At 58.7% G+C, this 27,305-nt stretch overlaps 2 protein-coding genes across 3 annotated transcripts; one reads left to right on the forward strand and one right to left on the reverse strand.

Moving 5' to 3' along the window:
* Nucleotide 1: 1 nt before the first annotated feature.
* DBN1 (drebrin 1) lies at nucleotides 2–14,620 on the forward strand (the record flags this gene model as incomplete). Its single annotated transcript, XM_034655653.1, has 14 exons — nucleotides 2–39; nucleotides 4,740–4,795; nucleotides 5,360–5,472; nucleotides 5,643–5,717; nucleotides 5,836–5,982; nucleotides 6,127–6,204; nucleotides 6,474–6,625; nucleotides 6,710–6,773; nucleotides 10,397–10,456; nucleotides 10,539–10,662; nucleotides 11,893–12,057; nucleotides 12,495–13,159; nucleotides 13,426–13,528; nucleotides 13,735–14,620. Coding segments are annotated over 14 exons (1,911 nt in total), but the record flags the coding sequence as incomplete, so codon positions are not given.
* Nucleotides 14,621–14,869: 249 nt separating this feature from the next.
* Nucleotides 14,870–26,411, reverse strand: PRR7 (proline rich 7, synaptic). Of its 2 annotated transcripts, none has more exons than XM_034656665.1 (3): nucleotides 24,875–26,411; nucleotides 15,675–16,327; nucleotides 14,870–15,473 (listed from the first exon to the last, which is right to left on the reverse strand). In XM_034656665.1, exons 2-3 carry the CDS (start codon nucleotides 16,084–16,086, stop codon nucleotides 15,076–15,078), a joined length of 810 nt encoding a protein of 269 aa, XP_034512556.1. In that variant the 5' UTR covers nucleotides 16,087–16,327; nucleotides 24,875–26,411; the 3' UTR covers nucleotides 14,870–15,075. The 2 variants fall into 2 exon arrangements, with proteins under 2 accessions (XP_034512556.1, XP_034512557.1); XM_034656666.1 differs by lacking the exon at nucleotides 24,875–26,411 and adding an exon at nucleotides 24,578–24,858.
* Between the last annotated feature and the right edge of the window lie 894 nt (nucleotides 26,412–27,305).

The raw sequence follows: 27,305 nt of genomic DNA on the forward strand, positions 1-27,305 counted from the left end.
GTACGAGGAGGTGATTCGGGAGGAGAGCGCGGCCGACTGGTGAGCCCCCCGCCCCCGCCCCCCGGCCCCTTTGTCCCCGCGCCGCCGCCGCCGCGCCTTTGTTTCCACCCGGCTCCGCCGCCCTGCAACCAGGAAGGGAGGGGGAAATCCCGAAATGGTGCAGCGGCCCGGGAGGGCCAGGGAGGGGCTGCCTTTGTGCGCGCCGGGGGAGGGGCCGGGCCAGGCGGGGCGCTGCCGGGGCCCGAGCGCCCACAGGCGGTCCCAGTCGCGCGGTGGGAGCGGTGGCCGGACGCCGGCCGGGGAGACGCAGGGTCCAGCTGTGTGGCCCGGGGCCGCATGGCCCTGTGGGAGCCCATCCCCCGCCCTCTACCCTCCCACCCTGGGCCCGGGGGACAGGTGTGCACGGGGCGGCCAAGGGCACCTTCGCCACCTTCGCCACCTTCGAGCGGGCGAGGACCGGGCGGGGACGAGGCGGGGACCGAGCCCGCGGAGCCAGCGCAGCCTGTCTGGCCCAGCCCGGCCCGGCCACAGCACAAAGGAAAGCTAGGGCGGGGGAGGAGCGGAGCGGGCTGGGGGCCGGGGCGCCCCGCCCACCGGGGGGCCTCTCGGAGTTGGGGTGTGATGGAAAGACGTTCTTTGCCACATAGCAACCACCAAGCGACTCCTGTTCCGCTCAGGGGTCGCGGAGGAGGCAGAGATGAGTCCTCCTCTCCTCGACCCCTGAGGGGATTGCGGGGACCAGACAGCAGGTCTGGGAGATGCCTGGGGACTGAACTGCCTGGCTAGGTGGCCAGCTGGGGTCCCTGAGGGGAAGCTCTCAGGCGCTCAAGTGTGGAGGAAGCTCAGAAAGAGGAATGAGAGAGTAGGTAGATCCAGTGAGCCCCTAAGCCTCTTGGCCCAGTGGCCAGAGGTTCTTAGCTCCCTGGTTGGGGAAAAGCTGAGCTACCCTCTCCCCCTTCCCCTGCTGTTGTCTTCCCCTGAGCTGTGGGAGGGAATGGACCACCTGCTCTCAGCCTGGAGTCTTGGTGTGGCAGGAAAGCAAAGGGGTCCCACCCTACCCCATTCAGGAATGCTCTTTCCCCAAAATACTCTCTCCTGGGACAGGTGCCCATTCTGTTCTCTAGGCCTGATCTTCTCTTGGCAGGCAGGAAACTGAGGCACAGAGTGAGGATAGGTCTGAGGGACTTCACTTGGACTGGCTTCACCCTCATCTTAGGAGGGCAGTTGGGTAGGGACACTGACCTGGGGGCTGGAGGCGGGGCAAGATGGCCAGGCATCCATGCCATGGTACTGCAGCACTGGCGGGCAGCCAGGCCTGGAGGGATGGACGCGGGAGACAAGATCTCATGTCCTGCAGGTCAGTCACAGGAGAGGCCAGCACAGGCTAAGCCGGCAGGCGGCCCACCCATTGTCCCAGCCCTGCCCCAAGGGGGCTGAGATCATGGGAGGAGTTCAGGGCAAGTGGCCGGCTTGGCCTGGTGGAGGACCTAGGCTTGGAATAGGGGCCTTGCCTGCAGAGAGGCACAGCCCACCTTAAAATCCCCCTCTTGCCCTCTCGTCTGCTGGTTACTGTCTACCATCACCCCATGTCCCTGTAACCTCCCAAAAGCAGGGCTCTGGCAGCCCAGTGCAGGGCCACACAACCACTGCTGGGCCACATCCTGCTTAGCAGAGGCCTGGGCTCCCACCTCCCAGCAGCATCCATGTGGCCACAGCAAGTTATTCATCATTGGCATGCGTCACCCCCCCCCATCTGGGTTGTGTGTGGGACACACACACACACACACACACACACGCACCCTCGCAAATACACTCATTTGCTCACTCCCAAGGGCCTCGATAGCATTTTGTAAAAAGGATGTGAGGGTCATAACCTGCAGAATAGGGCATGAGTGCCCCAGCACCCAGTACAGAGCCAGGGGCACAGTGGAGTCTCAAGCCCCAGGGGCAGACTCTGCACCCAGAGACCAGAGGAGGGCGTCTTGGGTACAGTTGCTGTCTTGGTCAAGGGGTTTGGCACTGCCCTCCCTTACCTTGCCTCCTAAGGGGAGCTCACTCCTAGGTGGCAGAGGCTCTGAAGTGGACAATGCCCTGAATGTGACACAACTCACTGTGTTGACCACACACAAGTGTCTGCTCCTCTCTGGTCCTCTTGAAAAGGGAAAGAGGGGATGGGACTCCACCATATCTGGGACCCCCAAGGCCCTTCCAGCTCCAACATGCTGAGAGTGGGATTGTCCTGAGAGGTCCACCTGCCTTTCGTCCCCCACCTCAACTGAATGCAGGATCTCCCTGGAGTGGCTACATTCCAGCCCCACTGCACCCTAGTCCAGTGTCTCTGGCCTGGGTTGTTTCTCAGAGTTTGTGTCAATATCACAGATACCTACAGGTGCTGCCCTGTGCTGGCCCCGAGACCCAGTGAGTGACAGGTGTTGATTGAATCAGATGTCTCCACTTCACACAGCTTCCAGTTAGAGGCATCGTCTGTCTCTGGGGGTTGAAGCTGGAGAAACCTGTAGATTCCTGGGCTCCCCATCCTGATACCCTGTGGTTTCACCAGCTCCCACCCATTCAGGCCCGGGCTGCCCCTGATGTGTTTGAGAAGCGTAGATCTAATGAGCTCTGGCGTGGGCTCGGAGGCTTCTTGCCATCCCCGCAGGGGTATGGTAAGTGCTCTTGGGAGTGCAGGTTAGGGCAGGGCTTCCTTGGGAGCTGGTGTTGCGTCCCTGAGGGGTTTCAGCCAGGGTTGGGCCATGAGGTAGAGAAGTATGTCTGGCCCTCCTGTGGAGGGAACCACATATGCAGAGGCTCCCGGGTGGGAAACATCTAGAATTGTGTTTGGGATCCGGGGAGCCATCCAGCATCCCAAGTGTTTGGTATGGATATGGAGGTCTAGTTGGAAAGGCAGGCAGGGGCAGAGCTCAGGGTTTGAAGGCCTGCTGAAGGCTTTGAACTTAGGTATGGTTTCTGCCAGGCAAGGGCTGTGGCTGTTAGCGGGAAAAGATGGCCAGAGGTGGGTAGGCAAGCGTTGAGGATGGAAGGGGTCCTTAGCAGGGCTGTTGTTCCTGGGCCCTCAGAGAGGCTGACAAGTTGTCCCACGGAGGTGTGATATCTAGAGCTGTGTCTGGCAACCAGGATCTTTGAGTTCTGCCTCTGTTTCTGGTCTGTGGAATGGAGAGGGGCAGACCCCTGCTTCTCTGAGGGCCCCTTGTTCCCAGTGGTGGGTTAGGGTAGCCAGACAGGTGGTGGGACAGCTGTGCTGAGAAGCAGCTGCCAGGGTTGGGGCCCAGGCAACAGTTGGACCAGGAGCTTCCCAGCCCCACAGCCCACCTGTGTCCCTTTCCGGAGGGAGGTCTCCCGGAGAAGCGGAGTTGGGGGGGGTAGGGGGCCATTTGGCCCTGACAATGACTTGTGCTGACCTCAGGAGACTGGGCCAGGGCCTCCTTTTCCTTTCCTCCTCCCTCTCTCCTCCCTCCTCCTTCCTTCCTCCCTCCTTCCCTCCTCCTTCTCCACCCCCTCCCTCCTTCCTCTTCCAGCTCTCGCTCCATCCCCCTTCCCTCCACCTCTCCCTCCTTCTTTGATTTTTCTCTTCATCCCTTCACTTCCTTTCTCTCTCTTTCTTCCTCCTCTCTCCTTGTTTCTCCCTCCCTTTCTCTTCTCCATCACCCTGCCTCCCCTTCTTCTAACCCCAATACTCCTCCACCTTCCCTGGAAGTAGGGAAAGAAAAGCATGGGGAAGGGGCTTGAGACCTTCTGAGACTCTGGGATGAGGTCCTTCTCCCTTGCCCCACTGGGTTCTCAGGGGGAGACGGCTCTGCCTTCCCTTCCATGAAATGGATGCTGTGCCAGCGCCACCAGGGAGAAAAAGCCAGGGCAGAAGAAGCTAGGGAGGAGGAGCAAGGAGGGAGGCTGCTAGGGTCAGCTTTCTCGTGAAACTAAGGCAGAAGGAAAGGCCAGCATTCCCAGGAGGCCAGGGCCTCCTCAGCTCTGGCAGAGGCCTAGGGGCTGGAAGGCCAGGAGAACATGCCCAGCAGGGGTCTGAGTCTGGACAAGAGTGATAAGAGTGACCGTGGTGACCTCATCCCCATTTCTGAGAGGCGGAGATTGAGGCCAAGGGCACGTCCCCAGGGTCCTTTGTGTTCAGAATGTGGCTAGGGTGGGCCCATTATCTGCCAGTTGTCAGGTTGCCATGGTTACCGAGGGATGCCCAGCGAAGAGAGCACCAGGTTCTCCTCCCCCTCCCTTGCCGGGGGGGGGGTGGGGGGGAAGGGGCGGTGGGTACTGAAGAACACACCAGGTAGGTTCCCAGCGCCGGCCAATGGGGGCTGAGGATTGTGGTAGCCAGGGAACAGTAACCAAGGAACCGTCGCCTTGGAGTCTCCATCTCACACCCGCTCACTGGGTTGTAGGCTGCCAGGGCCTGAGCTCTGAGAATGGGACACATGGGCTCCCTCAAAGCCAGCGACCAGGCAGTGATTTCTGCCCCCTTGCCTACTCCCCACCTGACTCTACCAAGTCCCTCTAGCAAGTCCCTCTACCAAGGCCCAGGCTGCCCCCACTGGGCTCCAGCCAGAATTGGTGCCTAGCCCTGCTGTCATGATGACATGGCAGTGCTGAACTAGAACCCCTACTCCTGTCCCGCCTCCTCTGGGTGCCTCCTCCTTCCCCGGAGCCATCCCCGCCCAAAACTGGCCACGGGGCCCGCGTCAGTACTCTGAGCCACCCCTCCCTCTCCCCAGGGCTCTGTACACGTACGAGGACGGCTCAGATGACCTCAAGCTTGCAGCATCAGGAGGTATGAATTCCAGCCATTCCTTTGCCCTCCTCTCCGCCCCCTCCTCCCGCTGTTTTCCTCCCCACCCTCCTGGCTCCGGGCCAGTGTCCTTCCTCCAGCCTCCTCGAAGATCCCCAGGGTGGGGCGGGAGGGAGCCTTGCTTGCCCTTTGAAGATGAGAAGACTTAGCCTCAGAGACGGAGAGTGATTTGCCCAAAGTCACACAGCGAGGAGGGAAGGGGCAGGGATGGCCCAGATCACATCCACTTTCTCCAGAGCCCAACAGTTTTATTTTACCTCACTGGGCATAGCACTGTGTAAGAGGTGATGGAGTGCAAAGAGTGAGACGTGGGACGTGTGAAGAACAAACACGTCCTCAGCCCTAAGTCAGGCCCTGGGGGATTCACAAAGCTTACTGCTGCCTGTCATCCCTGTCTCACGCCAGCACAGAGCTGTGGGACCTCCAGCTCTCTGGGTGTGCCTGCAGAGCCCACGAGACGAGTCTTTCCTTCGGGTTCTGGGCCCTTTGCAGGGTAGGGGTTCAGGAGGTGGGGAGTCTTGCTTGATACCCCCCTGATTCCCCCAGGTGGGGGTCTGCAGGAGCTCTCCGGCCACTTTGAGAACCAGAAGGTGATGTACGGCTTCTGCAGCGTCAAGGACTCCCAGGCCGCTCTGCCAAAATATGTGCTCATCAACTGGGTACGCGGCTGTGGGCTGGGGAGGCCCCGGAGCAGTCACCCGCCTCCCCACCTCACCCACTGACACCACCAGAAAGAGCCCCACCGGCCCCCTGGCAAGGGAGCCCAGGGCCTCAGGCTGCTGCCCCCTCTTGTCGTTTCCCGACCCCCCCTCTGCTGGATACTTTGCAGGTTGGTGAAGATGTGCCTGATGCCCGAAAATGCGCGTGTGCCAGCCATGTGGCTAAGGTGGCTGAGTTCTTCCAGGTGCGAGTGGGGCCAGGGCTCGTGGGGGCAGGGCCAGACCTTAGCAGGGGCAGGGTCTCTGTGCTGGTGGTGGTCTTGGGATGGAGCCAGGCTGCCTGAACACGCCTTCTTGCTGCAGGGTGTCGATGTGATTGTGAATGCCAGCAGCGTGGAAGACATAGATGCGGGCGCCATCGGCCAGCGTCTCTCCAACGGGCTGGCGCGGCTCTCCAGCCCCGTGCTGCACCGACTGCGGCTGCGCGAGGACGAGAACGCCGAGCCGGTGGTCAGTGTGTGCCTGGGGCAGGCCAGCCCTGCCGGGGCCTCACCCGCCCCGTCTCTGCCAGTCAGTCCTCACCCTTTGTGGATGGCAGCTCCCAGAGCGCTCGGCCGGTCCTCCCCCCTCACGCGAAGCTATTTGACTCTGCAGGGGACCACCTATCAGAAAACTGATGCAGCTGTGGAAATGAAGCGGATTAACCGGGAGCAGTTCTGGGAGCAGGCCAAGGTGCGGACCCAGGCCCCGGCTTTCAGACTGCGCTGTTCCTCCCCCATCCCTCTCCAAGGCATAGTTCTGGCCTCTGTCCCTCCCTCAAACAGCGTGTCCCATCTTGTGTGCTACCCCGGCGGAAGAGGGAGCCCTCCTGGCTTTGTGGCCGTAGGGCATGATTCCCAGACGCAGAACCTTCAGCAGCCCGGTTTGGGGATGGGCCGGAGGGGCGGTGGCAGAGGCGGGCCCCAGCTCAGGGCCTGCACCGCCTTGGGGGGGGGTTGCAGAAGGAGGAGGAGCTGAGGAAGGAGGAGGAGCGGAGGAAGGCCCTGGACGAGAGACTCAGGTTCGAGCAAGAGCGGATGGAGCAGGAGCGCCAGGAGCAGGAGGAGCGGGAGCGGCGCTACCGAGAGCGGGAGCAGCAGATCGAGGAGCACAGGTTGGCCCTGCCCCACCCCAGGCCACCTGCTCCCGGCCTGCTGCGGACCCGCCCTGAGGCGTGCGTGCTGGCTTATCATTCCAGGAGGAAACAGCAGACTTTAGAAGCCGAGGAGGCCAAGCGGCGGTTGAAGGAGCAGTCGATCTTTGTGAGTTTTTAGCTAGGCTCCTGGTCTCCTGGTGAGGGGAAGTGAGAATGGGCCTGCAGAGGGGAGTCTGGAGGGGGTTGTCACGGGCCTAGGGACAGTTCTGGGTGTTGGGGGCGTCTCTGCATGGGCACGGAGTGTCACAGAGTATTAGGCCTGTCACCCGACCGTGTGGGTCTCTGTTCCCTAGCTGTGGAGAGAGACTTCCTTGCGGAAGTTTTTTCTGTAGACTGAAAGAGAAAATCTACCTTGACCCTGACCCTCACGGACCAGGCTCCCCTGCCCCTCCCAGTGGAACAGGAGAGGCTTGGGGTGGGTTAGACATGCTTCCTGCACTTTGGGGGCTGGAGGCCTGACCCCCACACAGAGCCACATGAATGAGTTTGGGCCATGTTCGGAGCATCTGTGCACATGTGTGTGTCATTCCAAGGGTGCTGTCTGACCCCCAAACGTTGGGGTGGCCCACAAAATCATTTTGGAGTTGAGACTTCATGCTTTGACTGGAATTTTGTATTTCCAAAATAGCTAAGGTCATTTAGGCTGGAGCACGGTATAGTTCTGAATGGGAGGTGGGTGGTACTCATCTGGACTGGGACTGTGATGGCCAGTTGTGCCATGAGGACCCAGACAGGAGGCTGGGAGGGTGGACACCAGACAACCCTGCAGGCCCTGGCATGAAGTGGCTGTCATAGTTCATTCCAGTCCCATCGGCCCTGGGAGTGGAGGACGTGCAGGTAGTGAGCTCAGCTGCAACCGTTCATTTAGCACACCTTTGCCACGTGCCAGGGGTTAGAAACAGTGGAGAACAGGTGGGCAAGGCTTTTTACAAAAGCAATCGAGGGATCAAGTTTGTTTTGAATTGTGCCAAAATGTCCATAAAAATGTGCCATCTTCACCATTTTTAAGTGTACAGTTTAGTGGCATTGGTGCCATCTTCACCATTTTTAAGTGTACAGTTTAGTGGCATTGATTCCCAACAAATTCACATTGTACAAATGTCATCACTGTTCATCTCCAGAATTTTTTTTGTCTTCCCAATTTGAAACTCTGTCCACATTAAACATTCCCTCCCCATTCTCTCTCCCCTGGACCCCTGGCAACTGCCTTTCTGCTTTCTTTGAATTTGACTACTCTTAAGTACTTCATTTGAATGGAATCGTAATTTTTTTTCCTTTTGTGACTAGGTTATTTCACTTAGCGCAGTGTCTTCTGGGTTCATCCATGTGTCAGAATGTCTTCCTTTTCAAGGTTAATAATATTCCATTGTATGTATATACCACATTTTGTTTATCCATTCAGAGCAAGGTCGCTTTGAAAAAGCTTATTTTGACAGAAAATTTCGCACACACACAAAAGTTGAAAGAATATTAGCATGGTGAGTCCCCTGAAGTGATCACTCATTTTCACCAGGTGTTAGCGTTTCAGGCAAAGTCTTCAAGTCTCACACCATTATATTATAGTCTCACCTGGCCCTTCAAGTGTGGCTCATGTGACAGTGACACTGATATTCTAGCAGGTCAGGGTGGTGACCCTACAACTTCAGGCCCTCTAAAGAAGGTCCCATGTGAGAACTTTGGAATTTAGAACCATAAAATGCTTTCTCGTTATTTAAGGTGTTGTTCTGCTTTCTCTTCTCTGTTAAGAATTGTGTTCCTTGTCTGAGTTCCCTTTTTGCCTGTGTTGCCAGGGAGCCCCCATATATCTGAAAATGCTTAGGGACAGCAGTGCCTTGGACCTGATGATTAGTGTATTGATCTCGCTTTCCTACCCATAGCCCTAATTTGTTTCAATGTTTTGCACTTTGTTGGTAGTTTAGGCTTTTGTGGTGAGCTTGCCTCTAGTCCTTTTTTTGAACCAGGCAGAGGAATCTAGTGAGGTCACCCAGGCAGGGCTGGAATACCAGCAAAGGCTGGTGGGATATAATTTATGAGAAGGCAGGGAGCCTGACTGGAGCCCAGTGGGCTGAGGAGCAAGGAAACTTTGATTGGGAAGAGCTAGGTCAGAGGAGGACTTGAGCTTTCGTTCTGGAAGACACAGAGCTGTGGTTAGAGTGACAGCCCTCTCAGGGGGTACTTGGAAGGGCCACTCTCTTCATGTATCCTGAGAGAAAGTTTACGTTTTAGGGTATGTGTGTAACTGCCCACCTTACTGCAGCTCGCTCTCCCTCAGCATCAGCCCCCTGCCCCATTCCTCACTCGCAGCTCGCTCTCCCCTCTCCCCTCGGCGTCAGCCCCCTGCCCCATTCCTCACTCGCAGTTCGCTCTCCCCTCTCCCCTCGGCGTCAGCCCCCTGCCCCATTTGCCACACTAGCAACAGGGGCAGCACTGGTTAAAAAGTTCGTTGTAGTGAGTTCAGTTGAACCAACGTGTGCCAACTGAACCTTGTGCTGGCCGCTCACACAGACCTGACTTCTCACTCTGTGTCACCCACAGAGGGTGGGGGCAAGGATCCCAGAAAACGGAAGTTAGGATACAGTGTCATCTGTGGTGTGTGCCTGGACCACCTCAGGGAGACCCAGAAATGACCTGAATGGGCGAGGGACCTCTTCCCCGGGAGGCAGTGCCCAAGCTGAGGCTGGAAGCGGGAAGAGGTGGACCTGGGGTGGGAGATGGGCATTTGGGGCAGGAGACACTGAGTTCCCATGCGAAGGCATTGGGGGGGGGGAGGAATGGTGTGTCTGTTCCAGGAACTGTGACTACACCGTGCGGAGACTTTGTGGCTGCATCTTACAGGGTGTGTGGGTGAGTCAGGGCAGGAGGCTGGTGTTAGAGAGGTGATGGGCTAGATCAGACAAGGGGAAAGGGAACATGGGACAAACAAGGGGCCCCATGCCTTTACTGCTGGGGTCGCAGCCTCAAAACTGCAGTGCAGTTAGCCGGTGCAGTGCAGTAGGGAATGGTGGGGACTGCAGTGAGCCGGGCAGCACGTGCCTGGGGTCAAGGCCTCTGCAGCACAGCTCTGGCCAGTAGTTGCTTTGGGGCATGTCTGTTGTGGCCAGGGCTTCTGGCATTTTAAGAGAAACCAGAGATCCTGGTTTTGGTATGAAACTCCTGATTTTTAAGTGGTAGCAACTGATATGTTTTAAAAATACCACACTGGCAAAACAAAAGCTGCGTGTGGGCCACACTCAGCTAGTACTCACTATACTGGTGAGAAACCCCCTAAGGGATGTTAGGCTAGGAAAAATCGTGGTCTGATTTGGATTTTGGAAAGATCCTTGTACGAGAGGATAGCAAGGAGACAGGTGACTAAGGAGAAGCCCTCCATCATGATGCCAAGATCAGGGCAGCAGTGATGGGGGTGTGGCTGACTGGGTGCTGGGTGCCAAGAACAGTTAGCTACAAAGCAGGGAGCACTCCTGAATGGCCCTGGATGCCGGGTTGGATCTGGGGATGAAGGGGCAGGAGGAGCTGAGCTGGGTACCGAGGGGCCTGTCTGAGCTGGAGATGAGGTGACTTGGGCCTTGCAGGTGGAGAGAAGGAGCTACATGACTGGGTGGCGAAGGGAGCAGAGGTTCCACCTCCAAGCCCCTTCCTGCCAGGTTGTGGAGAAAACATGGGGCCTGTAAGAAGGCCAAGAGCTCAGGGGAAGTGGGGAGCCCAGGACATTGTCGCTTTGGTTTCCAGGGTGACCAGCGGGATGAGGAGGAGGAGACCCAGATGAAGAAGTCAGAGTCGGAGGTAGAGGTGAGAGCTGGGAAGAGGGCAAGTGAGGTGTGCAGGGCTCGCCTCAGCTGGGCCCGCCCTGACCCTTTCTCTGTGCCTCTAGGAGGCAGCGGCCATTATTGCCCAGCGGCCTGACAACCCACGGGAATTCTTCAAGCAGCAGGAACGAGTTGCATCAGCCTCTGCAGGCAGCTGCGATGCACCCTCACCCTTCAACCATCGGCCAGGTAGTCCCAGGTCCCACCCCCACCTGACCCCCACTTCTCAGGTTTGGGGCCTGAGCCTCTCTGCGACTCTTTCTTGGAAGGGAAGCCTTCCCCACAGACCCCTTGGAGAAGGCAAGGCCATTCATCAAGTGTGCTTTCACCCACCGACTCCGAGGGGGCAGGACTGAGAGGGGCTCAGGCCAGGGTCGGTGTTGGCCTTGGCTGAGCAATGGGTAGTGCTAGAGGTCATCCGGGCAGCCCTGGCATGGACTGAGGCACCCCCCGGCTGCAGGGAGCAGCCCCGCTGGGGTTGAACTAGGTCTTGCCTGAAGGGCTGCGGGTGCATGTGGGACGGGCTCTGACCCTGGCCCTGAGTTTGAGCAGCCCGGAACCTGCATCCAGTGCTCGCTGCTGGGATTGTCCCTGTGCAGCTTCTGCCTCCCTCCACAAAGCACCCTCCGGCTCTGTCCGCTGCTCCGTGTGTTTGCCCCTGCTGTGTGCTTGGCCCTGTGCTGAGGTCCCAGGGGTGGGGCCCGCTGTCTCGTGATGTTTAGAGGCTGGCTTGGTGTGGCAGGCTCATTGCTGTGTGTGCCTGGTGCTGGTGGGAGTCATCTGATGGCTTGAGGCTGTGGCCTAGCGTGGCTGATTGTGTGCCCTAGCTGAAGGCAGTTTGGACTTCTAGGGCCAGCTCTGGGGGCGGGTGAGGCCTTGGGGTGGGGGTGGGGGAAACTGACCCTCTCTTGTCCTCTGTCTCTCTCTGTCTGTCTCTCTCGGCAGGTCGTCCGTACTGCCCTTTCATAAAGGCATCGGACAGTGGGCCTTCCTCCTCCTCCTCTTCCTCTTCCTCCCCTCCACGGACTCCCTTTCCCTATATCACCTGTCACCGCACCCCAAACCTCTCTTCCTCCCTCCCATGTAGGTAGCAGCCCCAGGCTTCAGTGGGAGGGGTAAGGAGGGCCCCGCTTCCCAGCAGTGCCCCCCCCACTCCCCCAGCCTGACCGCTGATCTCTGGTGTTCGTCCCCAGAGCAGGTGCTACCTGTCTCTTTCCCCTGGCCCTGAAGGGGCTCTGGCCCCAAGGGGCCTGGCTTATAGGATCTGGAGCTGTGGTCTGGCCCCTGAGGGGCCTGGGGGGGCTCCCAGCCCCCACCCAGACTCCACACAGGAGGTGCTGGCCAGATCCCAAGGTGGACAGTCCTGGTCCCATCTGGCTCCCTGGCCCTCCCTGATCAGCCTGGGGGTTTGTTCCACAGGCAGCCACCTGGACAGCCACCGGAGGATGGCACCTACCCCCATTCCCACCCGGAGCCCATCTGACTCCAGCACGGCTTCCACCCCTGTCGCCGAACAGATTGAACGGGCTCTGGATGAGGTCACGTCCTCGCAGCCTCCACCACTGCCACCTCCACCCCCTCAAGGTGAGTGAGGGGCTGCACCCTAGCTGCACCAGGGCTCCCACTAGTCCCTGGGCCGAGACCCCCACGTGGCCGCGGTAACAGTTCCTCGGGGATCTGAGCCCAAGGATCACCCAGATCATACTGCACGGGCCGTGGCCGTGGCAGGGAGGAGCCCTGGTGTTGCAGTGGGACCTGCCGTTTCTAAAGCTCAGTGTGTCTCCCTGGAATGGGGATCGGGCCTTCCTCCCGGGCTGCTGAGCAGATTAAAAACCCTAGGAGATAAAGGGGCAGCAGGGCCCAGGGGGTGTGCTGGAAGGTGCTCTTAGTGGAAGCCTTCTCTTCTGGAAGCCGCTGACTCCCCAACAGGTGGGCAGAGTAGAGTAGGGTGGCTGCCCCCGGCCTGCGTCCTTTTCTGAGGGAGCTGACCCCATGTCTCTCCTCCATGTGTGCTATGACAGAGACCCAGGAGCCCGGGCCCGGCCTGGATGGCAAAGAGACCAGCCAAGAGGCCAGAGCAGCAGCCCCTCCGGCCTGGGCCGGCCCCGTGGAGGAGCCCCCGCAGGCCCCGGAGCCTCCCCCGGGGCAGGGCAGCCCCACGGAGGACCTGATGTTCATGGCATCTCCGGAGCAGGCTGTCCTGGCCGCCCCTCTGGAGCCTGCCGTGGCCAATGCCGCCACAGCGGACACCCCGGCAGCCGATGCCATTGAAGCCGACACTGCCACTGCTGACACCGCTGTTGCCAACGCCATCACCCCCGCTGCTGCCAGCCTCATTGACCTGTGGCCTGGCAACGGGGAGGAGGCCTGCAGAGCCCAGGCTGAGCCTAGGGTCCCCACACCTCCCGCGGGTGCCGAGGTGCCCCTGATAGACGAGGTGGCTGAGGAACCACTGCCCCTGGCAGGCAAAGGCTGTGCCAACCTTCTCAATTTTGATGAGCTGCCTGAGCCGCCAGCTACCTTCTGTGACCCAGAGGAGGAAATAGAAGGGGAGCCCCTAGCTGCCCCCCAGGTCCCAACTCTGCCCTCGGCTCTAGAGGAGCTGGAGCAGGAGCCAGAGCTGGAGCCAGAGCCAGAGCCCCATCTGCTGACCAATGGCGAGACCACCCAGAAGGAGGGGACCCAGGTGGGGCAGGGACATCCTGGTGGGAGGGGTGGTGCTCAGGGTTCTACCAGGGGGTACCCGCTTTCTCTGTGACCCACGTTACTGGAGGGAAGCTCCATTCCGTCTTCCTCCTTGGGCCAGCTCTGCTTTTTTGCCCAAGGCAGGCATATGTTTCCCTGGAAACCACTGATGGAATCACTGGTTGCTGGGGAAACGAGCAATGGCCGGGTAGGTCAGCCCTAGTCCTCCTGGGTGGGGCCCAGTGACCTGGAGCTTTCCTCATGCAGGCCAGTGAGGGGTACTTCAGCCAATCACAGGAGGAGGAGTTCGCCCAATCGGAAGAGCTGTGCGCAAAGGCCCCGCCTCCTGTGTTCTACAACAAACCTCCAGGTAGTGATGGGAGGGGGGGCGGGAATTCCTGCAGGGGTGCTGGGTTCAAGTGTGAACATGCGCGGGCGCGCACACACAGTCACTTGGTGGTGCTGGGTTCAAGCGTGTTTGCATACACACACAACCACAGCTTCCAGGGGTTGGGGGACACAGCCATGGATCTGCTGGGCCATCTCCTTAACTCCCCTCCCCTTCCAACATCACAGAAATCGACATCACCTGCTGGGATGCAGACCCAGTACCAGAAGAGGAGGAGGGCTTCGAGGGCGGTGATTAGCGGGGCGCCAGCCCTCAGGCTGCCCTTGCGAAGGCCGCCCACCTGTGCCGGCCTCTGGCCAGACGGCCCGTCGCGCCTGCACTCGCAGCAGCTCCGCCTGGCACCCACTCCGGATTCCGGCCCTGGCCGGGGACTTGGCCGCTTCCCTACCCACAGGGCCCGACTTTTACAGCTTTTCTCTTTTTTTTAAAGTTGATAGGAGACTTGTACAGTTGACTGGTTTTCCTCCCGTTGGTAGTTGAGACGCTGTTGCAAATTCTACCCCGTCCCCGCCCGGTCCAGATTGTAGCTTAGTCCTCCCTGCTCACTCAAGCTGGCCGGAGTGGAGGCCTCACCCTACTTGGGGCCTGGCGTCGGGGGAGCTCTGGTGGGAAAATGTCCCACCTCCTTTCCTAGTTTTATGTTTCTTGGAAAAATATCACTTTGTATTCTCTGTCCAGGGCTTCAGATATTTTGCACGAATTTTAAAACATGGCAATAAATGGCTCGTGGGCTCTGGCTCCCTGGGACCCCCTCCCCGCCCTTCTCTTGACCCCTCCCCGCCTGGCCCAAAGGAAGTAGGCCCAGCTGGGGCCCCTCAGCTTCCAGGCCCTTTCCTGCCCCCCTCCTGCTGGGCAGGTCCCAAGCTGGAGGCCCTAGGCGCGGACCAGGTCAGGGCTATCGGCTATCGGTGGGGCCTGGGGCTTGGATGGCCCCTCCCCGACTCCTCCCTCTTTGCTTGGGTTCCTTTTTCACGTTCAGTAACTGTTTTTTGGAAAGCACAAACTTCTGTAACGGGTCGTGCTCATGTCTGTTAATAAAGAAATCCAGATCCCTTCTGGCCTGCTGCTCCGGGCCTCCACTGGCGGATCTGGGGTGTGCCGCCTGCCCTGACCCCGATTCCCAACTCTTCCCACCTACAAGGTCACTGGGGCCGCCCCTAACCATGATCTGACAGGCAGGGAAGGTAGGCCCTGGGGCTTCCAGGGGAACCAGCCTATGAAGTTAGGTTCCACACCCTCAGGCCAGTTTGTAGCCAAAAGGCACACTCGGTTCTGCCCCACCAAGGCCCAGGCACGCCTGGCTACCAGAACCTTGGGCGCAAGCAGTGGGTGTCCCCTCCGCTTGTACCAAACCAGATCACACACCTTTATTATCCTCAAAATGTAACAAACGGGGTAAGAAATCCCTCCCCCCCCCCCCCCCCCCAGTCCAAGGGAAGCATTTAAAAAGCCCCGCAATCAGGCCACGAGTCCGTCCGAGGGTGGGGCCCGGAACGCCGGGCTCCCCTCTATACGGCTGTAGTCCTCCCGAACAAGGGGATGGAGACCGGCATACGCCAAGCTCCATGCTCCAGCGGCTCGCGGCTGCTGAGCTCCGAGTCGGTCCAGCTGGGGAAGACCCGGCGGCCACGGTCCGCTTGCAGACAGAGCGCAGGGCAGGGTGGCGCGGGCCGTGGAGCGCTGGGCAGGTGCAGCGCCGACGTGTAGCCCCGGTCCAGGAAGAGCGGCTTGTAGCTGGGTGGCGGCTGCTCCTGTTTCTCTGCGCTGTCGCGGCGGCTCAGAAAGGGCGTGACGATCTTGCGGTAGAGGCCGCGCGTGTCCGTGAGCACCTCACTGTAGGGCGGCGGCGGCTCAGCCATCAGCACCGCCTCTTCATAGCACGGTGGCTTGGACATGTCCGATTCCGCTGCAGAGTGGGAAGCGGTCCGAGGGGTGAGGCTACCCGTCCCCGGCCTCCCGCGGAGGACGTGGTCAGCCGCCAACCCCAGGCCCAGCCCGCTCCCTCCAAGGTTCTCCGGGAGGCTGTCCAGTGGAAGCCTCGCTGGTCTGCAGCGATCCCGCCCACTCTGAGTAGCCCGCGTTGCCCCCGGCGGAGGTCGGGACTTACCTTGGCGCGGGTAGCTCCAAGGCCGCGGCGGCACGGAGAGGTGCGCCGGCGGCGGGTGCGGAAGCGCGTGGTGGTGTGCGTGCGGGTGTGCGTGCGGCTGCGCCGGCCCGTGGTGCAGCAGCGGGTGGACGTGCACGTGCTGATGCGCGTGCGCCGGCGCCTCGAGGCGGCCGCGCTGCGGTGGTGGTGGCGGCGCCAAGCCTGGGGGGCTCCCGGCCAGGCTGCCCTCGAGCTCCAGGGGCTCCAGCTCGAGGGCGCGCAGATTCTGCTCACGTAGTCGCTCCTCCTGGCGCCGTTTGAGGCGGCGGCGCAGGAAGCTGCAGAAGCAGCAGAGTAGGACGATGAGACCCCAGATGAGCCAGAAACCGGCGAAGCACGTGAGGAACGTGTAGGTGCCCTGGGACATAACCATGGCGGCGGCGGGGCGGCGGGTCCTTGGCTGCTTCACTGGACACTGGGCTCCTCTACGTGGCCCCGGGCCCGCGCCACGCTCCCAGGCGCCGCCAGTGTCACTCGGGGACCTGCGGCCGGGGGCTGCCCGCGGCGGGGCTCAAGTCGTGCGCGCGCCGGCGGGGGGCAGCAGCAGCGGCGCCCGCTCCTTCCCATGGCGCCGGTGGGCGCGCGGGCAGGCCTCACCCGGGGCCGCGCGGGACCTGTAGGACAGACACAGGGCGCGGTGAAGGCGCGCTGCAGTCCCGGACGACTTCCCAGACGGCGCCCGTGCCCTGCGCAATTCCAGGGAAGCCTCCTCTGCGGGAACCCTCGCACTCCCCGGGGGGCCGGTGACGTCACCGAGAATGATGACGTCACACATCGAGGTTTCCCCGGTAGGGTTTTCCCGGATCTGAAACCCGGCAAGCCGCCGCCGCTGAGCCGAGGGGACTCCGGGCGCACCAGCAGAGGGCGTGCGAAAGCCAGACTCAGCTTCAGTGCGCACAGAAGGTTCGCCGCCCCAGAGGTACCCCATTTCGTAAAGGGTTTCAGAGGCCCGTGGATAGACCCCTGGGGCGCTGAAGAGGCTTCTCGGCGCGGTTGCTGGGTGGCGGGGAAAGGGTGGCCCACCTCCTACAGCCCCACAAGCAGCCCACTGACGCCCAGCTTCGGGCCAGTGCATAAGCCCGGAAGCCCCTGGTGCTCTAGGCCTTGTACCGGCTCCTATACCTGGCCGCCCAAAGCATTGAGCATCTAGGCCCGCACTGCAGCCTCCCGGCTGTCGCCGCTCCGGTAGAGGGGGCTCAGGCAGGGTCGTTCCTGCTGTTACTGCGTGCCACTGGCCTGCCTTTGTCTGCACCGCCGGGCGTGGGCCGTTCCCTCTTTTCCTTTCCTCTAGGCGCCTCCGCCTGTCAGATCCCAGCTCTGTCTCCGTTTCCCCAGCCTCCTACCAATTCGCAGCCCCACTTGGCCCTACCCTTCTAGCTCTTGGGCGCCGCATCGCTTCCCCTCAATTCCTTTCCGTTTCTGCAGAGCGTAGGAAAAGTAGCTCGTTTGCTACTGTATCACCTGGTCTCTCATCACTCCAGATGGGCACGTCTAGTTCTGCCTCCTACTCTCCACAGCCAGGGTTTAGAGGGGAACCTTGCATCCTAAGAGGTATGTAGGAGGGAGCCCTGACTGAGGAGTGACGGGTGGCAGGCGACTGTTCCCCACCCCCGCAGAACAGAAGTGTGCCCTTCTTGAATGCCTTATAACTACCCAGGGCTTTCACATACAACCCTTTGGGGTAACTCTAGTTATTCCTATTTTACAGATGAGGGAGGGGGGAAGCAATTAGCTGCGTAAATGGCAGATGGCAATGCCTTAATCTGAACCCAAGCTTGGCCACAAAATCCTAACCAGGGTGGGAGAGTGCCGTGCTGGAGCTACTTCGTGGGCCTCTTCCAAGAGCCCCATGGACACCCCCCCTTCCTCAGCATGTCCAGTGCACATACACATTTAGCTCTGGGGGCCATGGTGGGCCTAAGCCCCAAGCAGGGGGTTCCACATCAACCTGTCTCAGACTGTTCTGACAGCAAGCTGGGGGGAGGCCAGGCCAGGGGCCACCCCACACTTCTCCCCAGATGGCTCCTGTCTGATTCTGTGGCTGCCTTGTGCCATGTGCCACTTGGTCCCCGTGCCAGTCCCTTTCTCCTGGGCCTGTGTTCCAGAACAGACAATGGCAAGAACAATAGCTCCACCCGCCCCCTCCACAACCCTGCCATGAGGCTGCCATGGCGACGCGGCCCAGATAAAAACACGATGCTGCCAGTCACTGGGAGTTAATTAAATCTGTTGTTCTCCTTTTTCCTGAGCCCACAGGAATTTTCAGGAATCCTCTGAGGAAGCTGGCACTGACTAGGGGGCCCCTTGGCCTGCACAGCAGGAACAGCTCCAGATCAGAAAAGGTACTTCTGGGGCTGGAGGTGATGGAGTTTAGCTGAATTAGAAATAGAAATACCTGCCAAGAACTGTCTACTGCATGTCAGGCCTTGTTCTAGGCCCTTTCCATTCAGAATCTCATGTGACATGCAACACCACCTGCTCAGCGGGGGCCCACTTGATAGATGAGGAGACAGGCTCAGACAGAGAAATGACCTGCCCCAGGTCACACAGCTAGTAAGGGGAGGAGCTAGGATTTAGCCTGAGTCTGAATCCATAGGCTGTCAAAATACCTTCCCTCAGGTGGCCACTGAAATGTAAATGAAAAGCCTGATGCCTGTGAGCTCTTGATACGGAAGGACTTGGCAGCCATGGAGACACTGGGCTAACTGGCCAACTTGTAGCCAAAACACACCTTCCTGTTACTTCCCAGCAAGACCCTGGTGCTTCTGGCCACCAGCCCTCAGCTCAAGAGTAGGAAGAGGCTATAGGGTAGAGAAACCGGATGGCAGCTCCAAGGTTAACAAGGAACGAAGGACAGACTCGGCCCTGAGGGGCCCAGCTCAGCTGAGTGGGCGTTAGGGTGGATGACGGCAGGCCATACCCAAGATCCTCTAGGCGCCAATGTGGCTCCTCAGTCAGGAGGCAGGAATCACTGCCATAGTTTACAGACTAGGCCGCTGGAGGTCCAAGAGACGAAGGCTCTCTGTCATCACACTGGTGCCAGTACCCAGTTTGAGTGGGCAGGGGTTTGACGCTAAACACTCCCTCGTGGGCTGCTACTTCACTCTGTGGTGCTCTGGCAGGCCAGAGGGCATGGGTCCTGCCTGAGGCCTCCCTCCTGCCTTTGTCTAGCCCACAGGAGCTGCTCGGTACATCTCATCTAATCCACAGTAGGTGCTCGATACGTAACTGTCAAGAGAGTCATTCAGACCTTTGCAGATGCTCTTCCTGACAAGCTAGGCTTCTCTAAGCTTCCTCCACGCTTCTGTGCATGCTCCTGCCTATCTGGAGAGCCCTTCAGTGCAGACCCAGCCTGCAGCCTCTTACTCACAGCCTGGCACCTTCCCCATCCCCTCCAGAACAAATACTGCACTTGTCCAGCTCCAGCTGTGTGCTAGGGGTGATGACTCCAGATGGACTCATCCTCAAGTCTGCCATTTTATGATTTGTTTTGTTTCTTCATTCTCTTTTCTTACCTTCTTGCAGGTTATTTGAACATTTTTCCAGATTCCATCTTGATTTATTTGTAGAATTTGTGAGTGTTTTGCTTTGAATGGTTTTCTTAGGCCACACACTCACTGGGAGTATAGCAGCAGGACAAAAGTGAAACCCTAGGGGGTTTCTTAAGCCCTGTGATGCCAGTTTCCTCGTCAGTGACCATGGTGAAAACTGAACTAGTTCATGCAAAGGATTTGGAGATGCCCAGCAGACATCAGTGCTGATGATGGCCGCCTCTGAGCTGGGCATGCAGAGATGTGTGTGTCCTTAAGGCACTCTTACGGCACAAATCATTCTCAGACATCCTACAAACTAGGTTAGCATTCCTCCCATTTGACAGATGAGAGCACTTGGCTCACAGGGATCCAGTGGTCCCCAAGGTCACACAGATTTCTTATTCTGGGGCCTGGCACACTGCTGGGGGCACCTACCACATTGCTTCTCTGCACGGAGAACCTCAGCATTCCAGTCTTAGACCCCAAAGATCTATTGGATCCTTTATCTCAGTAAAGGGCCCAACATTCACTCCATCCGCTAAATCCTGTTTTTTATGGGGCGTCTGGGTGGCTCAGTTGGTTAAGCATCTGCCTTTGGCTCAGTTCATGATCTCAGGGTTGTGGGATCTAGTCCCACATCGGCTCCCTGCTCAGCAGAGAGTCTGCTTCTCCCTCTCTCTCCAACCCTCCTCCCTGCTTGTCACCCCCACCCTCAAAAAAAAAAAAAAAAAAAAAAGTAAATCCTGTTCTTTTTACCCTCAGTGCGTTGTGCCTTCATCTGTCTACTTCCTTTGGTCCCCCTGCCACTGCTTGGCCAAGCGACCATCATCTCTCACCTGGGCCCCTATTGCCATGCTTACCACTGCTCTCTCTACTTCCATGCTGTGCCCCTGCCCAGCCTACCCACTTTCCACACTGCCCATTTCCCCGAGGCCCTCTCCTGCCTGAAACCTCTGACAACTCCCCACAACTTCAGGAGGCAGCCCAGCTCTTTAAGACAGCTTAGATGGGTGCCTTTCTTTTCTTTTCTTTTTTTAAGAATTTATTTATTTATTTGACAGAGAGAGACAGGGAGAGAGAGAACACAAGCAGGGGAAGTGGGAGAGGGAGAAGCAGGCTTCCTGCTGAGCAGGGAGCCCGATGCAGGGCTCGATCCCAGGACCCTGGGATCATGACCCGAGCTAAAGGGAGACGCTTAATGACTGAGCCACCCAGGTGCCCCTAGATGGGTGCCTTTCAACCTTGAATGAGCATCAGAGCCACACGGAGGGCTGGTTAAAAAAAGGTTCTGGGCTCTGCTCCCAGTGTTTGCTTCGGTAGGTCTGAGGTTGGACATGAGAGTTAGCATTTCTAACAAATTCCCAGCAGATACTGATGTTGTGGTCCAGAGAGCACACTTTGAGAACTGACCTAGATCATGGCTTCTGGGACGAGTGCCTGCCAAGGCCTCTTCAGCCTCACCTCTCAGTGCCCTTCCCTCTGCAACCAGCCTGTGTTCCCATCCTGAGCTGCCAAGAGTCCTGCTTTCTTCCCACAAGGGGCCTGCAACACAGCCTCAAAGCTCTTGCCCCCACACTTACTACTCAGCTCCATGGCCTCACTGTCACTTTGCTGTACAGGTTAGATCCAGGCCACTTCAGTCCCCAGGGCCGGACGAGAAGCCGGGGATATGACAGGGATAGGACTGTGCTCTGGCTGCCTGTGTGCAGCTCCAGCTGTCTTGTCATCTGGCACGCAGCAGCTCCAAAACTTGTTGGGCTCACTGGAGATGCCCCGTTCCGTTTGGTCTTTCAGCCGTAGGACAGGGAACACCTCAAGAGCTGGGTCTGCATCCCACTCACTCCTGGGAAGTGTCAACCATTCACCAGAAAGTCCCTGAGAAAGAAGCCATCACCCAGCTCTTGGCCCTCGCGGGGTGGTTTGCAAACGAGATGAGGATCCATACATCCAAGTGCATGAAAGGAAATGGAAGCATGGGTCAGGGCTCTGGAATGGGCAGAGCGAATCCCAGACAGCAGGGGCTCCGGGTCATAAGGGTGTCTGGATAGAAGGCCAGAGCTGCTGGTCAAGTGAAGGGACAGGGACTCAGACCAAGGGATGGCAGAGGGAGGGAGAACGTGGTATACAGAGGATGGGGTGGGAGAAGTTACTGCAAACCTGTCCTGCATGCCTAGCACATGCCAGGCCCACTGCTGGCCTCTTCACATTCATTATCTCAGTGACACCCAGGACATGGCTGCTGCCATCTCCATCCTCCAGATAAGGAGCTGGGGCCGGTTTGGGCCCAGTTTGGTTAGCCAGGTGGTTGTGAAGCCCAGATGACTGCAAACTCCACTACCCTGGCAGGAAGGGCATTTCAGGCAGGCCCTGGTAACAATTTTACACTCCTCCCACACCAGGACACATGAACTCAGGCCTGAGAGAGACTGCCACCACAGTCAGCCAGGCACAGAGCTGACCAGAGCCTCATTTTCAGCTAGGCTAAGGTACTGCCTTGGCACCCTTGCCTACAGATAGCACCTCTGTGACCCAACCCTGACACTGGGCCAGGAACCCAGAGCTTGGAAACTGCAAACAGGACAACAGAGACTGGGGTCTCAGCTTGTAGGCAGAGAGGCCCTATGTGGCTCAGTATCTACTGTACTCATGTCTGTCCTTCTAAGGGAGTTGGCCACACCTCAGAGGCTGGGGGGAGATGAGGATGCCCTCTTCTGAGATGCAGCGTGGTATAACAGAGCACTGAAGGCAGAGCCCAGGGTTCAAATCCTGCATCTGCCTTGATAGGCTGTGTGGCCCCATCCCAGCTGTTCCCATGCCTGAGCTGAAATTTCTCTGCCTATAAGACCGGGATGATGCGATCGCCCTAGCATTGCCAAGGGAGGAGCAAAACTGATGAAGGAAGTGAAAATACTTCAAGACTGGTGTACACAGCTGCACGTGACAAACCAAATGCCAGCACTTTGCAGCCTCAAGAGGCTGAAATATGGAAACCAGCCCATGGCGCTCCATCTACACAAGCCTGGGAGTGGCCCAGCAAAACTGCCATCACTACCACAGACCAGAGGTCACGGCCTTGTGACTCTCAGGCTGGACCCAGTTCATGGGCATGTTTTGTTGGCCCACAATCAATTTTTTAAAATATTCTGATTGGTTACCAAATTTAAAACCTGGGAGATTTTACATAAAAGTCTGGATTCTTGGTTCATCTTGAAAATTATCTGGTCATTACAAGTCTACATTCTCACGTAGTGACACAGACTGTAGCTAAGTAGCTCCCTGGCCCACCTCACTCATTCCATTGCTCCCTGGGCCCTAAAGGCATTTGGGTTCCCAGCCCCCGAGCCAGAGTGAGCACCCACAGCAGCCAGCCTACACAGACCCATCTTTGCTGAATTTGACCACAGCCAAGGATGCAAGCTGATCAGGCCACGGAGGCCCAAAACCAAAAACGAGGGCCTTGGGGGTTTCCCAGGTAACTGAGGTAGCCCTCACTGCTCAGGTTCACCCAGAGAGAGAAAATGGAGGAAGGGAGCCAGCCCAGCGGCACCACAGTCCCACAGAGCACCTGGGTGAGCAAAAATCTAGCTGATTTTGCTGGAAGAAGGAAAGGTGTACTAAGGCTTGAAAGACATGGGGAGTTTCCTCACTGGAAGACTATGAAAGAAAGTTAAGAATGCTTCTCTAGAAGGCCCTCCAGTTCTTTTCTGCCTGGGTCACAAGAGATGGTGTGTGGCAGGCAGAGAGCAGCTGTGCCAGCAGAGAAACCTTCACTGGAAACCTAACTCCACCACTTACTGATTGTGTGACCTTGGGGAAGTCACTTTACCTCCCTGAGCCTGGCGAGTCTTCATCTCTAAAATGGGTGTAATAAACTTACCTTGTACAACCGTTAAAAGGATTAAGGAATAATGGACGCAGAACACTCAACACAAGTCTCACACAGAGCAGGGACAGAACGAAAGGAGCCTGTGAATAATTCCAAAGGCACTCCTGCCTGCAAGGAGGGAGACTAAGGACTTACTCAGGGCACCGCCCATCTAAGGGCATCTTATGCCAAGGCCTCAAATGCCTGGGGTGATGGTCACCCCTGGGGCCCAGGACACTTTCCTGGATGGGAGAGGAAACCGGAGGGTGGTTGTGGTCACTGGGATGTTGAGTCCAAGATCTGCAATTGGAGGCTGGTGTCTGCTGAGTCAGGTCTGGGAGAGCTGGCAGGAGGACAGTTTCTCTCCCCCAGCACCCTGCCGCTGCTGGCTGGGGGAGGTTGGGAGAGGAGCCAGAGGTCATTTCCTCTGACTCAGCGGCCATTCTCCTCCCAGAGGAGCTCCCTTGCAGGACAGAGCATCTCCATGTGGCACTGGCCTGCTTGCCAGCCAACCTGCATGCCACCCAGCACAGTCTAGGCTTTGTGCTCAGACAAGAAAGGGACACTTGTGATCCAGACAATGGGAGGGGGCGCTCCCATCTGGCCTGAGCTTCAGCTTCCCTGGGTCAGCAATGTCCTTTCCTCTGCTCCTGCCCACTCTGCTCCCACCACTCCCTGGAGAATGGTGGCTTGGAATGCAGAGCAGAAACCCACAACCGGCCCTAGCCGCGGTTTGGCACATGCCCTGGCCATGAGGAGGGATGTGAGCTTCTTTCTTCTCCCCTGGTAAGGAACATCGCCTCTGTGGCACCCAACTCAGGTCAGGCCATTTCGCTGGCGAGAGGTGGAGTGGTGGTGGGGGTGTTGGAGCGCAGACGCTAGACCCAGCCTCCAAGCCTCCTCCTCCCGCGGCAGGCCCAGGGGCTGGGCCGCCCCCACGTTTGCAGCCACCCCAGGAGCCCTGCTGCGACGACTGCAACCACGTGGGAGGCAGCTCGTGCCCACGGGGCCGCTCACCCCCCACCCCCATCTTCGACGAGCTGTGGAGGCAGGCACACCCAGACTGGCGAAGTTACCCCCACCGCTCGAGGGGGAGTCCCCGCACCCTTTCTCCCCCTGCGCCCCTAGGCTGCGGCCCCGCTTGGGTGGGGGAGGGGTGGGAGGGGGCGTCGCCGCCCCGCCGTCGCGTTGCCGGGGAGCGCAACCCCGTTACTGTGGCAACCGTTTCCAAGCGAACCGGTGGCGGCTCGCGCCCGGCTTTGGCTCCCTCGCTCACTGGCGTCCTCCCTCTCTTTCCCTCCCTCCCTCCCTCCGAAATGGGCTGGGGGAGGGGCTGGCCGGGTCGGGGGTCCGGGGCGGCGACCCGGGGCTAGAGCGCGGAGCTGCCCGCGGGGAGGGGCTCAGCCCAGGATCATCTTCCTCCCGCGCTCCGGGCCCGCCCGGCCCACCGCCGCCGCGGTACTCACGGGCCCAGGCATCCTCCTCGAGCTCGTCCTCCTGGCTCGGGGCGAGTGGCGCGGGCCCCGCGGACAGAGCCCCCGGTCTGGGGGAGGCGGCGGCGGCACCGGGGAGCTGACTGTGGCAGCGAAGGCGGCTGCGAGCGCTGGGCTGGAGCTGTGGGGCGCGCGCACGGGCGCGTACATGGCGCGTACCATCCCGGCGTGCGCGCGCGCGCGCGGCAGCCGGCAGAGGGCCCCCACCCCCAGCCACTCGCCGCCGAGGAGGCTGTCCTGGGAGCGGAAGGCGTAGGACCTGGCACCCACCTGCCGCGCGGAGACTCGCACGCAGGGCGCCGGGCTCACCCTGCGCAGGGAATGCACGCGCCACGCCGCACAGCTCCTGGCAACAGGCTGTCCGGAACGGGGCGCACGCAGGCAGACGGGGTGTACACAATCGACCGAGCGCACAGGATGCTCAGGCCAAGCAGCTGCGGTCAAGGACCCTGACACACACACTTACATACTTCAACCCGGAAAACACACACACACATGTCCACGCCCCGGCCACATCCTGAGAGGCACTGCACACATGCGGTGGGTAAGGGTTGGAGCAGGCAGGCACCACAGTGTTGTTCCAACTCACCGATGGCCCCCTCCCAACTCACGGCCCCTGCCAGTGTGTCCCCAGTAAGCATACATCACCACATGTCTACTAAGTGGCACAGGAAGAACTCAGGGCTGGATTCATAGCCCTGGTCTTCACGGACCCTGCTCACCCACGGGGAATAGAGGTGAGGCCTAGTAAGGGCCCCACTGTTTAGGCTGAGTCTGAACCTGGCTGTGCATCAGTCTCTCTTAATTGGGTTCTCTGTTTCCAGTCCAACTTCTGTATCACACTTATGGTTATCTTCCCAAAACACCCTCCACCGTCATATCAGCTGGGACACTTTGATTTGCAAGTGACAGAAACCTGAAACGAACAGGCTTGAGCCCAAGGGTGTTTGACTCCTAACTGGGAAGTCCAGAGGTAGACTTTAGCTGTGATTACAATTGGTCCCAGCTGTCCCAACAATGGTATCAGACATGTATCTGTTCTCTCCACTCTGCTTTCTTCTGTTTGCGTCATTCTTGAAAATTCCCAGGTGGTGGCAAGAATGACCCCATGGCTCTAGGCTTATATCCTGCCACCCAACCCCAGAGAAGAGAACCTCAAATCTTTCCCAGCAGTTCTAGCAAGCCCCCCAAAAGACTCTTTTTGGACTCATTTTGGCTTAGTGTCCATTGATGAACCAATCCAGTTGGTCATGCCTGGGGGAGGGGATATATGTTCAGCCACCCAGTACCCATTTCCTTTTCTTTGGGTATAGGGACCCTATTTCATCAGGGGGACTCACTGCACGCCATTGGTGCCATCATGCTGGGCCTTTGAACCCAAGTGCCCTGCTCCTGTGGGCAGATTTCCAGCTGGGCCTTTTGGGCTCCTTGGGTTTTCGGTCAGGCTCAATGATGCAGACACAGACGTGGGAATGGGATCTGTGACTAAGACCCTGGAGGTGCCCCAGTCCTGGTTCTTCCTATCACATTCCCCTATATCCTTCTAGGTAGAAAGTTCTGTCACTTACAACCAAAGATCTCTAACAGCCTCACCTGGGTTACACACTCTAGGTATATATGTATGCAGGGGGTACAAACCCAGCCCCATCAAAACCACATGGACTGAGACAGGAGGTTCCCGCAAATAAACATGGGGTGCTTTTTGTACATACTAGGCAGACATCCCAACACAACCAGCTGAAATCCTTTAGGGATGCCCCTGCCTTCTTTGGCTCCAGTTGCTTCCTTCACCTACCCATCCCTACCCACCCCACCCCAAGCCATCCTAAGCCACTGGAGGCCCTAGACCATCCATCTGGCTCCTCCACCCAGGTACATCTGGTTCTGTATCCTGGAGGGCACCAATTCTGACACTTTTGTGGCCAAGAGGCCTCCCTGCTTGGTGTTGACCCACAGACCCAGCCCCTCAGCTCTAGAATCATCTCCGCCACAGTGCCGATCACACTGGGTCTTAACTGTTCCCATTTCTGTCTCCCTAGCAGACTGAGCTACAAACTGGTGGGGGCTTTGTCTCCAACTGGGTTCCCAGCTCCCACCATAGAGCTGGACTCACTGTGCTAAGAGCTTTACGGTGAGCTGAACTGTAGCCAAGTTCCCTGGGTGCCTACCTAGCCCAAGGGGGAGCTTGGTGGGAGGTCTTGACCCACCTGCAGACAGAATACTCCAGGGACCTACTGGTCCAACTGGTGCCCACTCACCCTTGTATACCTGCTGAGGGCTGGGCTTCAGCCAACTGATAACTAACTGCCCTCCCACCAACACCGAAGGGCAAATGCACCTCAGGCCCCACCATCACGCATCATGGGCAGGACCCAGCTTCATCTTGAGCTGACTTCCTTGCTGCCATGCAACAGCCGCTCACCAGCTCGAAGACCTTGGGCATGGCCCTCCCCGGTTTCCCTCAAGTTAACGGAGGCAGCAGCACATACTCCACATACCACCAAGAGCTGGGCCACAACCAGAGAGGCCCCTTCTAAGTCAGTGCTAAGAACCTTCTGGATGCCCTTGACATAGCTGTCAGCCTGGCACCCAGCACCCACTCCCCTAATCAGCAAGAGTCCTGTCAGTGTCCCAGGGGCAAAAGGAGGTGACTGGCTGCTTTCATGGATTCTCACAACTGCCCTGTGAGGTGATGGGTATC

The sequence above is a fragment of the Ailuropoda melanoleuca genome, chromosome 3, assembly GCF_002007445.2.
Source record: "Ailuropoda melanoleuca isolate Jingjing chromosome 3, ASM200744v2, whole genome shotgun sequence".
NCBI classification, from domain to species: domain Eukaryota; kingdom Metazoa; phylum Chordata; class Mammalia; order Carnivora; family Ursidae; genus Ailuropoda; species Ailuropoda melanoleuca.